This window comes from Peromyscus californicus, unplaced genomic scaffold, assembly GCF_007827085.1.
Source record: "Peromyscus californicus insignis strain IS unplaced genomic scaffold, ASM782708v3 Scaffold_7__1_contigs__length_154581171, whole genome shotgun sequence".
NCBI lineage: Eukaryota > Metazoa > Chordata > Mammalia > Rodentia > Cricetidae > Peromyscus > Peromyscus californicus.
Genome location: NW_026294595.1, coordinates 10231226 through 10248982, shown reverse-complemented (window position 1 = coordinate 10248982; position 17757 = coordinate 10231226). Strand labels below are relative to the sequence as shown.

General features: G+C 55.6%; 1 protein-coding gene across 6 annotated transcripts in view; it reads right to left on the bottom strand.

Moving 5' to 3' along the window:
- Positions 1-1511: 1511 nt before the first annotated feature.
- Positions 1512-17757, bottom strand: part of Ntng2 (netrin G2) — a 64009-nt gene continuing 47763 nt past the window's right edge. For 4 of the 6 annotated variants that reach the window (XM_052723758.1, XM_052723760.1, XM_052723761.1 and 1 more), the window contains 4 exons: positions 15343-15515; positions 12915-12941; positions 11911-12048; positions 6780-8673 (listed from right to left, as the gene is read on the bottom strand). In XM_052723758.1, the coding sequence (XP_052579718.1) occupies positions 8234-8673; positions 11911-12048; positions 12915-12941; positions 15343-15515 (778 nt within the window). In that variant the 3' untranslated portion in view covers positions 6780-8233. Of the gene's footprint in view, positions 2519-3136; positions 3272-4652; positions 4821-6779; positions 8674-11910; positions 12049-12914; positions 12942-15342; positions 15516-17757 lie in introns of those variants that run through there. The other 2 variants (XM_052723763.1, XM_052723762.1) reach the window with 2 other exon arrangements.

Genomic DNA, 17757 nt, shown 5'->3' with positions numbered 1-17757 from the left:
TGCTTCTGGGGGCGGGGACCTAGATCATCAGGCTTCTAACCGCTCCTGGATCCTCCTTACATTCCAGCATTCCAGTTCTCTTGCAGGAAGGTGGGACTGCATCTGCTCACCCTTGGCTCCCCTACTGACGGTGGAGGCTGGCCCTGTTGTGGGGAGAGGTGATGTCCCTGATTTGTGTGATGAACTGGGTGTTTTGTTTTCTCTCTGAACTCAATGGGCTCTAGATGTCTAGATGTCAAGCCAGGAAGGCCAGGCACTTAGGTACTGGCAATTCTGCCTGAAACAGAAACCTCAATTCCCACAGCTTGCTTGCCTGTGGAATGTTTATTCTTTCCCCCACTTTCAGAAGTTTGGGTTGCAGCCTGGCTGGGTCTTCACAGAGGCGACTTCTGCTTTGCTCCACCGTCCTAAGGCGGTGTGTGTGTGTGTGTGTGTGTGTGTGTGTGTGTGTGTGTGTGTTACATTCATGCTCAGCCAGATGGCTCCTGCCTCCACCCTGCAGACTGAGCACCAGGAGAGAGGTGGGAGAGGGGCTGGGGCCCAATGTGGCCAGGGTTGGGGGAGGGGAGGGCTTCCAGGAACTTTCTGGAAGTCCTGTCTGTCATTTGTGCTTATCTCTTATTTGGCCGAGCTGTGTCACACGGCCTTTCCCATCTACAAGAGCCCCAGAGATGTTTTACCTGGGCATCTTGGGGTTCTGTAGATGGAGCCAGGGACCTGACAGAAGCCCCTTAAGAGCTTGGAGCTGACGCCTACTGGTGCAGGAGATCAGAACAAAGAGTGGCCAGTAGGGGGCGGCATTTGGCCTCAGTCAGCCAACATTCTCCCACAGCCGAGCTACGTTCAGCACTATTTTAGCTTTGCTTCAGACTTGAGCAAAGGCCTGGGGACAGGACGGCCTAGAGAGGACAGCTGGCAGATAAAAGGAGGGGACACCGTGGGAGCAGCGGGGCAGTTAGGAACCAGGACGAGGAGCGGAAGGGATGCTTGGGAGGGGAACCTGACTTGCAGGGCAAGCAGAGGAGGGGAACCCCCAGATGGGCCAGCTACGGTGACCTGTTGGGTCCTCACACACCAAGCACCTAAGCAAGCAAGCAGGTGTCGTGCCCACCACGGGCTTCGCTTCGTTCGGTGGCCCGGCAGGCAGCAGCTGGGAGTAACACAGAAGTGAGTCACCAATCAGCACGTGGTTCAGCCTCTGAGAATGCTCCCCGAGTTACCTCTCTGGGGCTTCCACAGCAGATGCTCTGAATTTGGGGGGAGCTGTAGGAAAAGGGGGGCACCTCTGTTTGGAAAAGTACCTACCAGGTGGTGGCCAGCAGCCTGGCCGAAGGTGAAATTGTGTGTGTGTGTGTGTGTGTGTGTGTGTGTGTGTGTGTGTGTGTGTGATACCAGGAGAGGACAGATTGGGAAAGAGTGGCCCCAGTAGGGAATTAAAGGTTTTTTGTGGGTTCCTCTCTTTATCCAAACCTTCCGGAGTGTCTGTCAACACAGAAAGCAAGAGGGCGGAGGCAGCTGTGAACTCCCTTTACTGTGGGCTTGTACACCATCAACCACCCTCAGTGACCAGCTCCCACCTGAGTCCCTCCTCACAAGGGACAGTGGATACAAACAAAATAGTTCTCTAGAAAACAAGGTTTCCGCCCCTCCCTGCCCTTTGTCCTACCCCTCCCTCAGACAGTGAGTTCCTCTGTCTCCAGGCCTCCTTGGGGACCTGGGGTCTGGTGAGTGCAAAAAAAAAAGATACAAAAGAGAATCAAGTCAGCGACTAGAGTTGTAGGCAACTGGAGTTCCAGGTCCGCTGGCTGGTGCCAGTCAGGAACAGGCGCTGGGGTGTGCGCAAGAGTTCTGTGTGGGGGTGGCAGGACCTGCGGGTGTTGGGATGAGCAGCGTTTCTTCCCGGTCCCTGTCTCACCGCCAGCAAAAGAAAGGAGGAGGAGGGGGAGGAGAAGTGGAAGAGAGAGGAGGAGGAGGTAGAGGAGGAGGGAGGAAAGAAGAGGAAGAAGAAGAAGAAAGAAGAAAAAGAAAGCAAAGAAAGAAACAAGGGAAAAAGGAAAAAATGATAGGGACGTTGGGTCATAAAAAAGAAAAAAACTGAAAATCTCAGTCCGCCGGGCCAGGGCTCCACAGCGCCCCGCTGTGGGCGGCGAGGACAGTGCCGGGCGGGGCTGGCGAGCGCGGGCGGAGCAGGGAGGGCGGGAGGACTCTGCGAGTAGCACCTGGGAGGAGCTCGGCCGCACCCGTGTCGCCGCCGGGCCCGGGACCCCCGGACCCCTAGAGCGGACTCAGCAGCCCAGGCGGACGGCTAGCCCGAGCAGCAGCAGGCATCCGAGCAGGGTGTCGGGGCGCGGGGCGGTGCCTGGCGCGCGGTCACAGTCCGGGCCACCGTCATCAGCGAGGTCGCAGCGGGGCTGCTCGCAGCGCACGCCGGTGTAGCCGGGCGGGCAGGTGCAGCGCTGGTTCTGCAGGCAGGTGCCGCCGTTCAGGCAGAGCAGCTGGTCGTCGTCGCACACGTTGGCTGCGGGCCGGAGGGGACAGTTGAGGCAGCTGTGGGGAGGGACTGAGCTTCTGCAATGGGCAGCTGGGTCCCCCTCCCCCATGCCCGAGTGGGGCTCGCGATGCTTAGGACGCACACCATGAGAAACATCCCCTGCTGGTGGGGGGGGGACCCAGCCCCTGCCTGTCTCCCTTCAGTGAGCCCACTCTCCCCAGTTCCTCCCGGGCAGTGGCGCGGCTCTCCGGGAGCACCTGCTGTCTGCCTCCAGGGCTTTGCCTACTCTACCGCAGGTTCCTGGAGCGCTCTCCCAAACTATGTCCCTTGGGTCTCCAAGCCTTCATTTCTTTAGCGCAAACTGCAGCGCCCTCAGCCAACTCCAGCCAGCTCCCCTTCAAGCCCTCAGCTCCCCTCCTTGCAGGCTCCCACTTGCCACGGACTCCGCCCACTGAAGACCTGACAATACCCACTTGAGCCCCACCCACCCACTTGGAACTCCTCCAGGTTGCATCAGGCCCTTCTTGTTGCAGCCACTTGCTAGAAGCCCACCCCAGGCCGCAGTAGACCCACGTAGGCCCCTCCCACCATGCTGGACCCCTCCCCCGGCCTGAAGGCTCCACCCTCAGGGGCTGGTCTACTCACGGTAGCATCCCTGGCGCCAGTAGTGCGTGGGAAGGCAATCGTCGCACTTGGGCCCCACCGCGCCCTCCCGGCACTCACAGAAGCCTGTCTCGTTGCACCGGTCGTGCACAGAGCCGATCTGGTTACAGTTACATTCTGGGGGAGGGGAGGGGGCGGAGAGAACAAGTGCATGGGGCACGTGCAGTCAGAAAGGCCTGTGCGCGCCTTCAAATGAGTCCTGCCCCAGGCCCAACCTTTATAGCCCGTGTTTATGTATCTCTTAGCTGGGTCTCGGCGCTCCCTGGAGATGCTCCCTACAAGAGAGCTCGTGGCTGCGCTGCAGTGGGGACGGACTGCTGGGGCATCCACATGGCGGGAGAAGGCTCTATAGTTTTTCCTGGCATCCAACACCCTTTTCCTCGTCCCACTGTGAGGCCTGGACCAGTCCCATCCCCCTCTCTGCACAGCTGAAAGGGGCTGATTCTTTACAATCCCAGACTAAGAGTGTGACAGGTGACAGGTGTCTGTCCAGGAGGCTGTCTTGTGTGTGTTACCCTCCCCCGCAAGGCCGGAGGAAGAGCAGCTAGAGGCTTACCTCTCCTCCCAGCCTGCCCTAGCTGGTTTGGGGGGAGGGGGAGTGTGTGTGTGTGTGTGTGTGTGTGTGTGTGTGTGTGTGTGTGTGACTGTGTGTAGGGTCTGTGTGTCCCTGACCCCCAGTCCTTGAAGCCCAGTGCTTGGCCTGAGACGGAGACACAGACAGACAAGGAAAAGGGGCACCTCTAATCACATTCAGAGGCCCTGCCCTGTCCCTGCAGCTGGCCCTGTGTGACACTGGCAACACAATTCTGTTTGATCACTTTAGAGCTGATGGAATTATCTGAAGGCCTCAGCCGTGATCCAGAGTGACAGCTCTAGCTTTGCAACTGAGCGGGCCAGGTGGTGCTGCTGGTGGGGGATGGGCAGTGGTCCTGCTGGCTGCTGGCTAGGATCAGCAGCTCGCAGGCCTGAGACCTGGCCCCTGCTGGAGCCAGGCCAGGAGATAGGCAGTCCTGACAGTCCTTCTATGCTCCTGGGTGTCAGTTGGGGGCTATGGGTTTGGCTTTTAGGGTCTGTCCCCTGTCCAGGCCCAAGGAGCACCATGGGACTTCTCTCCAGAAAATCCGATGCTCGAACAGAACACAGGAAGAGTGGGTGCCTATGAGGGCAGGCACAGCTCTATAAGGCTGGCTCTGAAGATGCGCAGGACAGTTTCAACAACAGAAGAGAGAGAGAAACCACTCACCTAGTCCACCCCCCAGCTTTCTGAGCCCAGAGAGGACAGAGGATGGGCCAACTGTGCACAGCAAGCCTTCACTCTTAACTAGTGCCTCTTTGTTTCCAGTGCCCATGCAGAGTTGGGGGTCACCGCAGCAGATCAAAGGGCTTCTGTCCCCAAAGATGCTCAGATGAGGAGGGCCTCCCCCTGGAGTGTCTGTCCCTCCCCGCCCGGGTGACTCCTCCGAGGGGTCTTGAGACCCAGCCCGCAGCTGGCGCTCACCAATGCAGACATTCTCATCGTCCAGCTCGGCAGAGCCGTTCCGGTAGTAGCCTAGACGGCAGTGCTGGCAGTGCTGACCCCTGGTGTTGTGTTTGCAGCTGACGCACGTCACCACGTTCAGGAAGTCGATGTAGCTGCAGCGGTTGGAGTGGCCGTAGCACTCACAGTCTGGACCAGCCGAGTGAGAGAAACACCAGTGGTCAGTGAGCATTTGGGGGAAACTGAGGCATGCAGAGAAGGACACACCCAAGAACATATAGAGGGAAGGTTGGGGGAGGCATCTTTGGGAGAAGGATCGGGAAGGGGCTCCAGGTCAGGACGTGATAAAGCTAGCTGGGCCAGCTTTGAGTCCCCAGGAGGCCTGTGGGCAGGGACTTGGGGAGGCTAGGGCATGCTAACACCTGACTGGTGTCAGAGCAAAGTGCTGTCTGAAGGATACCCGTGTGCTGGGGCTGATTAGCAGTTGACTCATGCAAGGGGGTGGGGTTGTGCTGCAGGCCAAATTTGCAGAGGGCAGTGCCGGAGTTCCATGTTTTCCATGGTCCCCTCAAAGACCCATGGATGAATAGAGTCATCCACAAACGTGGACATGATGGAATGGGACAGAACCTTCCTCCCATGCTGCTTTGGAAGAGGGAAATTGACTACTGTCCCTGGCCCTGGAAGTCCCTGCAGGACCCCTTCTTACTAGCCAGAACTCCCAACAAGCTTGATGAGCACAGTATTGCTCAGCAAGACCCTGAGCATTATCCCCTGGCTTCTTCTGGTCCCAGCCCAGCTTTTGAATCTCCTTGCTTAGTTCAAACCAAAGGAAGCTACCTCTGAGCCATTGTGGGACCAGTCACAATGCCTCCAAGTATTTTTGGTTTAGTTGTTTTGAGACGGGCCTCGTGTAGCTCAGGCTGACTTTGAACTCAATATGTAGCTATGATGGATGACCTTGAACTCCTGACCTTCCTACCTCCACCTCCTGGGGTTACTGGTATACAAGAGTTAGTGCTGTGCTGGGGCTCCAGCCCAGGGTTTATTCCTGTGTACCAGGCAAGCGCTCTACCAACCAAGCCACCTCTCCAGACTGCCACACGCATTTCTTTTCTTTTTTTCCTGAGACAGGGCTTCTCTGTGGTGTAATGGTCCTGGCTGTCCCGGAACTTACTGTGTAGACCAGACTGGCCTCGAACTCACAGAGACCCACCTGCCTCTGCCTCCCGAGTGCTAGGATAAGAGCGTGTGCCACCATGCCTGGCTCACTTGCAGTTCTTAGGTTGATTTTCCAAATTCTACTCCCATGACTGCCTGGGTCAGGGCTCCTAGGAGCTGAGGTGGCAGAGGTTAATGTGGAGGGTCTCTTTCCCTTCTGCAGGATGGCTCATCATTATGGGTCCCTTCTAAGGGACTCAATACCCCCATGCCATTGAACATGAAAGCTGGCCACCATCTGAGCCGCTGTCCCTAGAGGACTTCAGTCCTAACCCCTTCTATTTCTCTTTTTGTTTACTGAGACAGGGTTTCTTTGTGTAGCACTGGCTATCCTGGAACTAGCTCTGTAGACCAGGCTAGCCTTGAACTCACAGAGATCTGCCTGCCTCTGCCTCCTGAATGCTAGAATTAAAGGTAGGTGCCACCACCGCCTGGCAGCTCCCTCTCTCTGTGATGAGCAGGTGCTGATCTGGTCCCCATATGGTTAAAGACACAGGAGACCCTGGAGAAATGCCTTTGAGATACGTCTAGGAGAGTGGTGGGTCTCCTGACCCATGGGTCTGCCTGACCTGTCCCTTCACCTGGGCCCTCCAGAGACATCGAGGAGGTGAGGCATCCTCCAAATGCCCCCAAAGAGCATTGCCAGTGACCTGAGTGTCCCAGATTCCACTCCAACCAAGACAAGCCCCTGGGCCACACCTCCCAGGGGAGCCAGGTCAGGCTATTTGTGGCGGCAGCTTCCCCTGCCATGTGCCTGCCCACTGTGCTTGAGTTGGCTTCTGACTCATCCCTGCTTTCAGCTCCCTTGGGGCCGGAGCTGCTTAACCTTGACCCAGCTATTCTGGGAGGGTTCTCTGAGTTGGCACCGACTAGCTCTGTCCTGCCTTGTTTTTCTCCAGTGAACTGGGGAAGAGGTGGGAGGCCAGGCCCAGGTCATCTTACCTTGAAATTCTTCAATGGGTATCACTTGAGGAGATCTGGGCTTGAGCTGGAAAAGTGTGGAGCCCTTAGCTTGAGAGGGGACAGCAGCCGAGAGAGCCACAGCTTAGAGAGATGAGAAACAAGTGCTTACACCTGCCATGGTCCATCCACCAGGGCAGGCCATTTGCACCCAAGGAGACCAAGACTTGTGAGTGCCTCCTCAGGCTGGCACCAGGCAACCCTTTCAACTGTTCACATTTGAAGCAGGGAGAGACCACAGGGTCCTCAGGAGTGGAGTGAGATTCTTCTCAGAGTCCCAGGTTGAAGCCTTGTAGCGATGAGCGCATACCCACTGCCTCTGGTCCCCCAGGACACCTACCCATCTGCTGGACCAATCCTCAAATACCTTGCCCCTCTCCTAACCCCCCTCCCGGTACTAAGGCATTTGCTGTCACTGAGAGATATTTGGATGATTGAAAGCAAATGTCACTGCCCTTCTGCTCTCTCCCTCTGTCCCCCGAACTCCCCTGGTCATCAAATTCTGAGTCTAAACCTGGCATTAAATACTGCATCTTGGGGCTAGAGAGATGGCTCAGTGGTTAAGAGCACTTGTTGCTCTTGTAGAGGGCATGAATTCAGTTCCCAACACCCATGTGTCAGCTCTTAACTGTCTGTAGCTCCAGTTACAGAGTTCTAGAGGGTCCACCACCCTCTTCTGACCTCCCTGGACATCAGGCACACATGTAGTGCACGTACATACGTATAAGCAAAACACTCATACACATAAAATAAATATTCTTAAACAGTTTTAAGACTCCATCTTATTCCCTTCTGAGGACAGCTTTCTGTTCCAGCTAGGGTGGGTCCTTTGCTGTCCTTGGATGTGACTCACAAGTGTCATTAAGCCAAGAATGTAGGCAGTCCTCCCTTGCCTGGAATTCCGTCAATGCCTAACCCCATTCTTAGAGGTGAGCATGCTACTACCTCAGAGGAATCAGTCTCTGTGCTTCCTTCTAGGACTTTCTGGCTTTTCAGTGGGGCTGGAGCAGGAGATGACTAGTGCATTCGTTACTAGAGAGGATTGTTGTTTGAAGGACCTCTAGGATGCTAGAAGCCAAAGTGCCAACCCTCCCTAGTTGTGTAATAAATTGCCAGCAGAGGGCGCTCAAAGCCTGGCTCATTCATCCCTGGGGCTGGAGGGGCGCCTGAGGTGTTTGATGGGATGGGGCAAGAATAGGACTGACAACAGGTCATCTGGGGGCAACTGAGGACAACCTTCCTTCTCGAAGAGGAGCTAGCTCATGAACATCCGCATATGACTACAGATGAGCCCTCTCCTGGGTGTTCCCCTGCAGCTGACCTGGTCCTGGCGGGCTTCTACGTGGCTCACACCCTCATTTAACTGGCACTGTCCACTGTTAGGCTAAGTCTTTGCCTCAGGCTTCTCCTGCCACCTTTATTTATTCACAAACACCCCTATTCTGAGCCCTACCAGCTGCCCAGGTACCCTGTGAGCCCCACATCGTGAGGAGGGAGAGGAGGGTTCCTTCTACGTACTCTGAAGCCCTTGGGGAAGGTTTAGAGACATTGCCTCCCGGCTTCCGCTGTGGACAGAGTTGGGAGTGAGGGTGAGGGCAGCTGCCAGGCCCTTTACCCCATTGCTTTGACTCTTGAAGTCTCTCTCCCACTTCTTTTAGTTCTTGGGGTCCCCTCCTACCCAAGTCCCACCATATAAGCCTGCTACCCCTACTACAGAGGGAGGGGTCCAAGGGTCTAAGATGGAGCTTCCAGGGTCTCAGGCCTGGCATAGGCCCTGCCCCCATACCTTCTGCACTGGTGGACACTTGGGGCCAGAGGGAGCTGTCCCCAAGTGGGGTGACAGCAGGTGACTTGGTCTGCCCTTGAGAGGAAGAAGAGAAGAAATCAAGTCATATGAGGGATGGTGCCCCCACCCTCCCAGAAGCCCCTGTAAGAAGCCACACTACAGGCTCTGTCTACATTGGCCAAAGGACCTGGCTCCAAATCGACTAGAGAGGCAGCGTCTACACTACAGCAGCCTGCAGAGGCGTGCACGCGCTAGAAGCCTGACGAGAGGAGGCCCCCATGCCTGAGGCTCTGTGGGCTTCCATAGTCCTTCCTTCACTGGGGCACAGCCTTCAAAGACTCTTCCCTCTCTGTGTGGTTTCTGTTACAACTTAAGGGCCAATCAGAACAAGTCCTGTGTGTGAAACCTCAGGCTAATGAAATGCTGGAGGACAGTGTCCTGGCCAGGATGCTAGGCACATTGAGAAAGGTTCTAGAAGGTTCCCCAGAGTGTCCTCCGATGTCTAACTCGCCTTTCTGATCACTGCCCTTCCACCTTCTGATCCTTGGCTTGAGGAGTAGGGGACCTCATCATGGGTCACCAACTCCTCCACCCCCAACATGCAGTTCCCAGAGCTGGACACAAAGCAAAGCGTACAGGCAGCAATCACTGCCAGATTCGAAGGACAGAACTGGGAGAAGGTTGTATGTGTTGCCGGGGTAGGGGTAGGGGGGGTAGACAGGGGGGAGCTGATGCCTTCCCTTTTGGAAATGGATTACCCATGGTGGTTGATGGAGGAAGAAAAAGAAATTCTAACAGTTAAAAACGGCGGGAGATTCCCAGCTGGGAGCCTGGAGCCTTTGGACATCAAATTGACATTAATATGGTATTCAATGAAGAGACAAGGCCGCAGGACCCAAATTGGCAAGGGCTTAATTAGAGCCCTGGTAAATCCACCCCTAAGGCATCTTGCTTCTGAGCTTGGCTCCCCCCACCCCCACGAGGAGGCTGGGAAGGATTAGGCGCTTCAGCCTGGCTTCCAGCACAGAGCTGCCTTCCAGACAGCTTGACATTGGCAGGAGAGACATCTGGGGTTCGGATTTCAAGGCCCGGCTGGGCTGTAGCCACAGAGGTCTGAGAACCTGGTGGAAGGTGCTGGGTCCAGGAAGAGAAAGTTTCTGCCTGGGTTTTTCTGGGACGTGCTCAGGTGTCCTGTGTTGTGTGCCAAAGGTCCCGGGACCAAGAACCCATGCTAGTGAGGTCTTAACGGCTGGACCACTTCCAAGCACCTGAGACTTCAGGGCAGTAGTCCCATGTGGTAGAAGGGGCGGGGAGTGAATGGAGTCAGCCTTGTGCTCCAGCTTGGCCTGTGTGTTTCCTGGAACCCTGGGAAGCTGTTTCTTCTTTTTGTTAAAAAAAAAAAAAACAAAAAAAACCCAGCTTTATTGAGGTATAATTTGCATGCCATAGCTGCAGGAACTTCTTCCCAAGCCTCAATCCCCTCCCCAAGTGAGACTAGCAAGAGAACACTGTGTAGCCAGCCAGACACCTGAATGCAATTGGCATGCAGACCGAAGGTATGCCAAGTGTTCCAGACTCTGGGTACAGGCTTCAGTGGCCACGCAGGAACTAAGGATGTCTTAGGTGAGAAGGTGCAGGCTGCTGGCTGTTACCTTAAAGCCACCTCCTTCCCTTAATGCTCAGCCATCCAGCACAGGGCTCAGAATGTAGATCTGACACTCATTGGGAGTCTGGTATTGCAGTCTGGAGGATGGGTATGCCACCTGCTGACTAGCAAAATCCCGGAGTCAGCCAGCCGTGTGCTCCAGGAGGGCTCTTACAACCCAGACCCCGTCCTTCTTACAACCCAGACCCCGTCCTTCTTACAACCCAGACCCCGTCCTTCTTACAACCCAGACCCCGTCCTTCTAGAGAGACCTCACTGGGCTCCCTGTCTTCTTACATTTAACTTCCAACTTCAGTCTGTCCCACACAGCTTCCAAGTGGGTGCAAGGTCCCTAGGTACCTGACAGACAGTGCCTATCCGCCCCCACCCCCTGCCCGGGGACCACTGATCAGTGGCAGACAAAGCAGCCCGCCCTTTCCTGGATATTTTTGCTCCCCTCTGTCCTTCACAGGCTCAACAAAGTGCAAAGGTCTCCGGAGACAGCTAGGCCTCAAAGCCTGGATTCCTCCACCTCAGAGAGGTTCCTGGCATCAGCAGGTTTCCTCTGAAACTCTTCATCTCCTGATCCAGTCCCCATAGAGAGGAGAGGTTCAGAGAGAGAGCTGTGGTGTGGTCCTGGTGAGGTGACTTTCTCAAGGCTGTCAATGGACCTGGAGGGGCCACCCTGCGCAGCAGACAGAGACAAGATAGAGTGTGGGGTTGATCCCCAGCTGCTGGAGGGATCTCTGTCCTCAGATGTCACCTGCCAGGGGCAAGGAGTGTCTAGGCAGGGGCAATGGATGAGAGAGAAGAAAGGTCCAAGGAACAAGGAGCCTCCACCGTGTCTTCCTGAGGAGGGTGGGGAGGGATGTGCTACCGGATCTAGAAGAAGGTTACTTGGCCGCCATCTTGCTGGTACCCTCGGGGAGGAGGAATCTTTAGATTCCCAGCATCTGCAGTGGACTAGACCTGGCAAGACTTTCCCACATGAGTCCAGAGGGCCACACCAGGATCCCACGCCACTTGCATGCACAAATCCTGCTTTGGGAGAGCAAACAGCCACTCAAGTCTGTAGTGGGCAGGCCCGAGTGTAGCTGCCCCTGTGGTCCCAGCTGTGAGGTAGGAAGGTGGCCTGGGCTTGTCTCTGCTCACAAATGTTTAGGAGTCTGGTTCCTCGCAAGGTTCCTCCTGCACTGATCTCCCTCACTAATTGGGCTCTGTTCTCCCCACTGGCCAGCACCTGGACAGAGGACCTAGGAGACAGCCAGGTAGAGACAGAGCCTGAGTTAGCTCCATCGATGGATGACAAAACACGTCTGAGTGACAAGGCACCATTTCTGACTGACTATCCAGGTGGACTTGCTGCCATGGGCACTCTCCTACAAGGTCCCCTGTCTCCTTGGCTACACTGGCCTCTGGACCCTTCTTTAGCATGCTTGGAGGAACAGGAAGAAGATTATTCCAGGAGCATCAGTGGTTGCCTTGGCTAGGCCACCTGACTGGGACGGTTTCCTGAGATGGCCTGGGGACCTCCTCAGCCAGTGCTTTAATGGGGCTAGGATGCTAACAGTTTCTACTCTAAGAGGCAAGCAAGTGTCTGCTCTTCTCTGGGTGAGGGGGGAAAGAAGTCAGGGAGCGGGCATCCCTGGGTGTATTCTCATACCTACCTGTGGGCTGTGGGGTGCTGGGGACTGTAAGGACTTGGATGGTAGATGTGGAAGGGGTAGAAGTGATAGGGCCCCTCCTTGTGGCCTCAGGGGCCATAGGGACTTTGTGGGCAGGGCCTTTGCTGGACCTGCTGGTACCTGGCAAGACATGGAGAAAGCCAGAAAGGATGGAGTAGGGACATCCTAGGGAAGTCTTCACTTGCTTTGATGTTGGGGGCAAATACCAGCCATGCCTGCAGAGGTCAGTTTCCTTCTGCCCACTAGCATCCCAGAAAGGGTCAGTCTGGCTGAGGCAGGACAGTCAGGCAGGATGTGTCCCCACAGAAACATGATGGAGGGTGATGAAGTCCTTGGGAACATCCTTGAAGCTCGGGGTCTGCCACACTTTGACAATGACAAGCCCTTTCCTGCTGACTCTTGGAGTAGGTAGATCTTTGGGGGCAGGGGGTGAGTTTGCAATGTTTAAATGAGATGCTACAGTGCCCTGCTTTGCACAGCCACCTGGCTCCACTAAATACTTAGGAGGACCATGTGGATGGGAGTTGGCAGCCACCCACATCAGATGCCCCTACCCTTCTTGGGACTTCTAAGACACCTGCACTCTTGCAGATGCCCCTCCCCAGCCCAACGTGCCCTAGACATCCAAAGCACTGGGATCAGAGCTTGCTCCCTCCAGCTTTCTGGCAGAGCAGGCCAGCTGTGGAGACTGCCTGGAGGAGGTACCAAGTGGTCAGACTCAGAGGACAGACACCGCCGCTAGAGAAGGCCCCCTATTCCCGGCTGTGTACAAAGGACAGAATGGAGTGTGGAAGAACAGGGGCCAGGGGACCACAAATGCACAAAGGCCCTGTCCTTCTTCCAAAGCAGCCTGAGAAAGCTCCTAGGAGACCTGGGGTGAGAGGCAGAGAAGCAGATGGGTGTGTGAGATGTCGTGGGGAACAGAGGCCAGGCCCCTTCATGGCCACTCTCCAGCCCCAGTCTTGTACGGAGTGCGGCATACTTACTGCCAAAGGCGGAGCCCGCAGCAGCACCTGTAGGGGCACAAGAGGGTAACAGTGTCAGACATAAGGCCTGCTCCCCCCTCCCCCGGCACAGGACATTGTACAAGGCAGGGGAGCCTACAGAGGCGTCCTCCAGCCCCACTAAAGCGAAGGAGACTTAGAGGGCCTGAGAATCTGCCAGATCACAGGGGCAGCCTCTGGGCTCACACCTATGGGGACTCTCACCCCTGACTGTCTGAAGGAACACTGTGAACCGTTTCTTCCCCAGGACACTGTGACAAGCATCCCCTCCTGTTTAGCCCCAACTTTCAGGATCCCTAAGGCAGGATAATGTCCTCATGGACAGAGACAGCAGCAGGGAATAGGAGGTGTGGCCTGCCGGGAGATATGGTGGTGTGTGAGGCTGAATCAGGCCTCTCAGTGTTCTGTGCCTCTGTGGGGAAGGAAGCCTGGGGCTGGTTTAAGCAGTGATGTCACCATCCCTGAGTAGAACGGTTACAGTCACAAAAGGAAGGAGTCCACCACGGCCTTTCCCTAGTTGGTTCTGAGAAGGGACCTCGGTGGGGACAGTGGGCTGCATGGGGCATGTGGTCCTCCTGGTCCCTACTCCAGTCTTTACCTACACACACCTCCAGGTACCACATGCATGAGAGCCGCAAGAGCTTGCGAGTGTGGGAGCTGAGAGCAAGGACTCGTAGGTGCTAGAAGTGGGGTGCAGAGGCAAGGTGACCTCAGACTTTGGTCCTGAGGGTGGGAAAGGCACAGGCCTACAGTGGGACAATCCAGTCCCAAAAGACTGGATGCAAAAGACTTTAACTTTGGGGATAGGGAGTAAAGAGGGAGAGGGTAGGGTGATCTCACAGGGGCCTTGTATTTGGGGGGACTGACAACTTAGGTTTTCACTCCCAAGGCTTTGAAGTAGGTGGGCACCTCGGAGGGGGTGCTCCCTGTGATTGTAAAGAGGAGGTCCCAGAGAGGAGGTAGACAGAGGGAAGCAGGGGTGAGGCAGGGGAAAGTTCCCAAAGCAGAGAAGAGATAAGACGTACAATAAGGGTCTGTGAGTCTGTTTGGTAGGACATGGGGACAGTGGCCCCTTAGGTGATCTGCAGGTAGGAGTCTTGGTCCATGATGGTGGAGGTGACAGGTGGGAGGTGAGGAAGGAACCAAGCAGAAGTGATGGGGGTGGGGGATGGCTGTAGGGCAGATGGAGGGGGACAGCCCACCAGTGAGAAGTAGCAACAAGGACTAAAGGAAGGCTCAGGAGACAAAGAGATGAGGAGAGGCACCCAGGAGGAGGGAGCTGGATCGGGGGCAAGCCAGCAGCCCGCCAAGCCCCCTCTGTGCCTTTGAAGACCCCTGAGTGCCTCACGGTGCCTGGAGAGTCACCCCTTCAAAGGCTTGTCACAGTGCCGGCTGTAGCCCACGCACACCACGCCTGTCACCGTCTGCCTGCTGCAGCCTTCAGCTTTGATCAGTCTAAAGCCACATGAATCTTTTAGGGGTGAGGGAGGGTGCCAGATGGGACATGTGGTTTGGGAACTACGTGGACCCTGGCTTTGTCACTGGCTCCCACGTTGGCTGGGACTGGGTGTGGAACCAGGAGGGCACTGGGCTGGCTGGGCCTCTGGGTGCTCATCTGGGGGGTGGGTGGTAGGCATGGCACTGCCATGGTATTGTAAGGGCTCAGGGAAGCCACGTGTGGCAACTGATCCTGGTGCAGCCTCAATCTGAAGCAGGTCATTTGGTGCATTTCACGTGTCAAGGGTCTGAGCAGGCAGCCTAGGCTCGCCTCTGTTTGCATCCCAGAGACCTGTGGGAGCTGTGGTTTCATGAAGCCTGTTCTGGGGTCCCCCGTGCACGAGGGCCCCTCAAAGGGTGCTCATGGTGCAGACGTGTGGGGGAAACTCTCTCGTGCTTCCCTCGATAGCTGAGTGAAGTGGGAACAAGACTGGGCTGAGAGCGGGGCTCAGACAAGCGTCTCAAAGGACACTTCTGCAAAACGTGAAAGTTAGCACTTGCTGGAGCTGGGCTGGGGGTGCAGTGCCAGAAGCACCATGTGACGTGCTGCATACACCCCATAAGCACTCACTGTTAGGGGCATTCGCCTGTACCGCCCGTCCTGCATCTCCACGGGGTCTCCTGCCCTGCTCTCAGAGTGGAGAAGGGTGGCAAGATGCTGAGAAGCCCAAGCTGGGTCGGCCCTGCCTGCGACTGGTGCTGAAAATGCAGCCTAGAAGACATGGAGGAAGGCAGCTGGGGGGTCAACATGCGTGTGTACCCACGCCAGCTGCCCCTCCTCTGTGTATGTGTGTGTGTGTGTGTGTGTGTGTGTGTGTGTGTGTGTGTGTGTGTGTGCGCGCGCGCGCGCATGCGTGTGCGTCAGTCGCGGGGCACAGGATGAGGACCACCACTGGGTTGGCTGCATACGTACAGGCGTTGGGAGAGCCGTGGGGCAGCGGCAGGTAGGAGCCAGCTCGCCAGGCCCGGGTACGGAAGTTCTTCTTGCACTTGCCACAGTCAGGGCCTGTGGTGTTGTGTTCACACTCACACTGCAGGCTGCCCTCGCGCACTGTGCACAGGTTGGCGTGCAGGTTGCACTTGCACCTGAGGAGACCAGAGGATGGGGAGGTCAGAGGCTCCAAGGCAGGTCACTTGGCCTCTGGCGAAGTCACGAACTCGGGAGCAGGAGTGGCCAGGACGGTGCTGGGCTGGCCTGGAAGGGACCCTGGAGGCCAGTGGTTCATCGCACACTCAGACTCTCCTTCAGGACAAAGAGGGCAGACGCCCACTCCCGTGGTTTGGAGACCTCTCCCAGCCCGGGGTGCTCTGGACCCCCTGAGGTTGGCTCTGCTGCCCTCTGTGGATTCCTGGACTTCTGCTCTTGGGTGGCGAGAGACTCCCTTATGCCAGACGTTTCAGCAACCTGACAAGCTTAACTCCTTTTTATATTAATTGGTTAATTAATTTTTTTGAGACAGGGTTTCTCTGTGTAGCCCTGGTTGTCCCGGAACTAGCTCTGTAGACCAAACTGGCCTTGAAGTCAGAGATCCTCCTGTCTCTGCCTCCTGAGCGCTGGAATTAAAGGCATACACCACCACTACCACCAGGCTTATTTTTTATTTTTTTGAGAGAGCATCTCACATAGCCCAGGCTGGCCTTGAATTAGCTATATAGCCAAGGTAGACCTTGAACTTCTGATCTTCCCATATCCAACCCCCAAGAGCTAGGAGTATAGGTATTGGCTCGCACATGCATTTTTAAAAGTTAAATTAATCCAGTGTGTGCGTGCGTGTGTGTGTGTGTGTGTGTGTGTGTGTGTGTGTGTGTGTGTGTGTGTGTGTGTCACAGCATTGGCGTGAAAGACAGAGAATAACATTTTGGAGATGGTTCTCCCTTCCAATATGTGGAGCCTGGGGATGACACTTGGGTCATCAAGCTTGGATCCAGCTGCCTTTCCAGGCTGCACCATCTCTGCATTCCAGCGCCACACTCCGTGTGTGTGTGTGTGTGTGTGTGTGTGTGTGTGTGTGTGTGTGTGTGTGCTGGTGATTGAACCCAAGACTTTACGCACACACGGTGAACCCTCAACCCACTAAGCCACATCTCCATGCCCACCTTAGCTCTTACTGAGGTAGGTAGACAGGTGACAGGTAGTGAGCCCCAGCAACTCCTGTCCATACAGAGTCCTGGCTGAAGGATACAGAAGACCCAGGCACTTGAGGGTGACAGAAAGACCTCAGCTCCTCAGCCCTGTCAAGTCACCTACACATGTATTATTCACCATTTATTCAAATATTCATAGGCAGCTCATCATTGTGCAAACTGGTAAATAAAGAGAAAGCAATAAGCATGGATTCTGCCTGTCCTCCATAAGCTCTACCTCAGGGTAACCTAACGTCAATGAGGGTATATTCCTTCTTACAGAAACACTTCATGATAGAACTGGGGAACCCCAGCCAGGCAGTGACAGTGCACGCCTTTAATCCCAGTACTCAGGAAGCAGAGGCAGGTGAATCTCTGTGAGTTCGAGGCCAGCCTGGGCTACAGAGTGAGATCCAGGAAAGACTTCAAAAGATACACAGAGAAACCCTGTCTCGAAAAACCAAAAAAAAAAAAAAAAAAAAAAAAAAAAAGAACTAGGGACCTGGAAGGCTGCAGACACTGAGTCATAACAGCTCAGACACAGCTGGACACAAACAGTGAACTTTCTAGATCATTCACCACTGGAGTAGAACTTGAATCAGACCAAAATCTGGGCCCGAAACGCCGAGGACAGAGCCCCAGGCTGAATGCCACCGAGTAGGATGCAGCCCACACAGTGAAGGCACGCACTTGGCTGCCCGATGATGGGTGGCAGAGGGTGAAGACGGATACAAAGGAAGGGGACCCCAGCAATCCCTGGAGGAACCCCGAAGGCTTGTCAGTCCAGGGCCAAGTGCGCACCTGGCTGGGCCGTGGTGGAAACACACTCAGACGAAGGCCAGGTGTACCTAGAGGGCACATGGCAATTGATACCAAGGGCATTTATATATCACTACTTAGCCGCTGTCACGGTGCTGTAGAACACTGGTTCTTAAAGTCTCTGTCTTCCAGAGAAATCCAGAAATATTTACAAGTGCAGTTACGGGACCGTTGAGAGTGACTTTTGGGTGAGAGAAGGGCCGCACAGCAGAGACACTGAGGAAAAAGAAGCCCTCAGATGGCTGCTGGAGCAGGAGGCTCTCTTTGTATGTGTGGGGGGTGGGAATGTGAAGTTCTTCACAGCCCCAAGTCAGAGAGAGCTCACAGGATGGTGCACACCTGCCACCCCTGGTGTTCAGAAGGCTGAGGCAGGAGGATCTCAAGT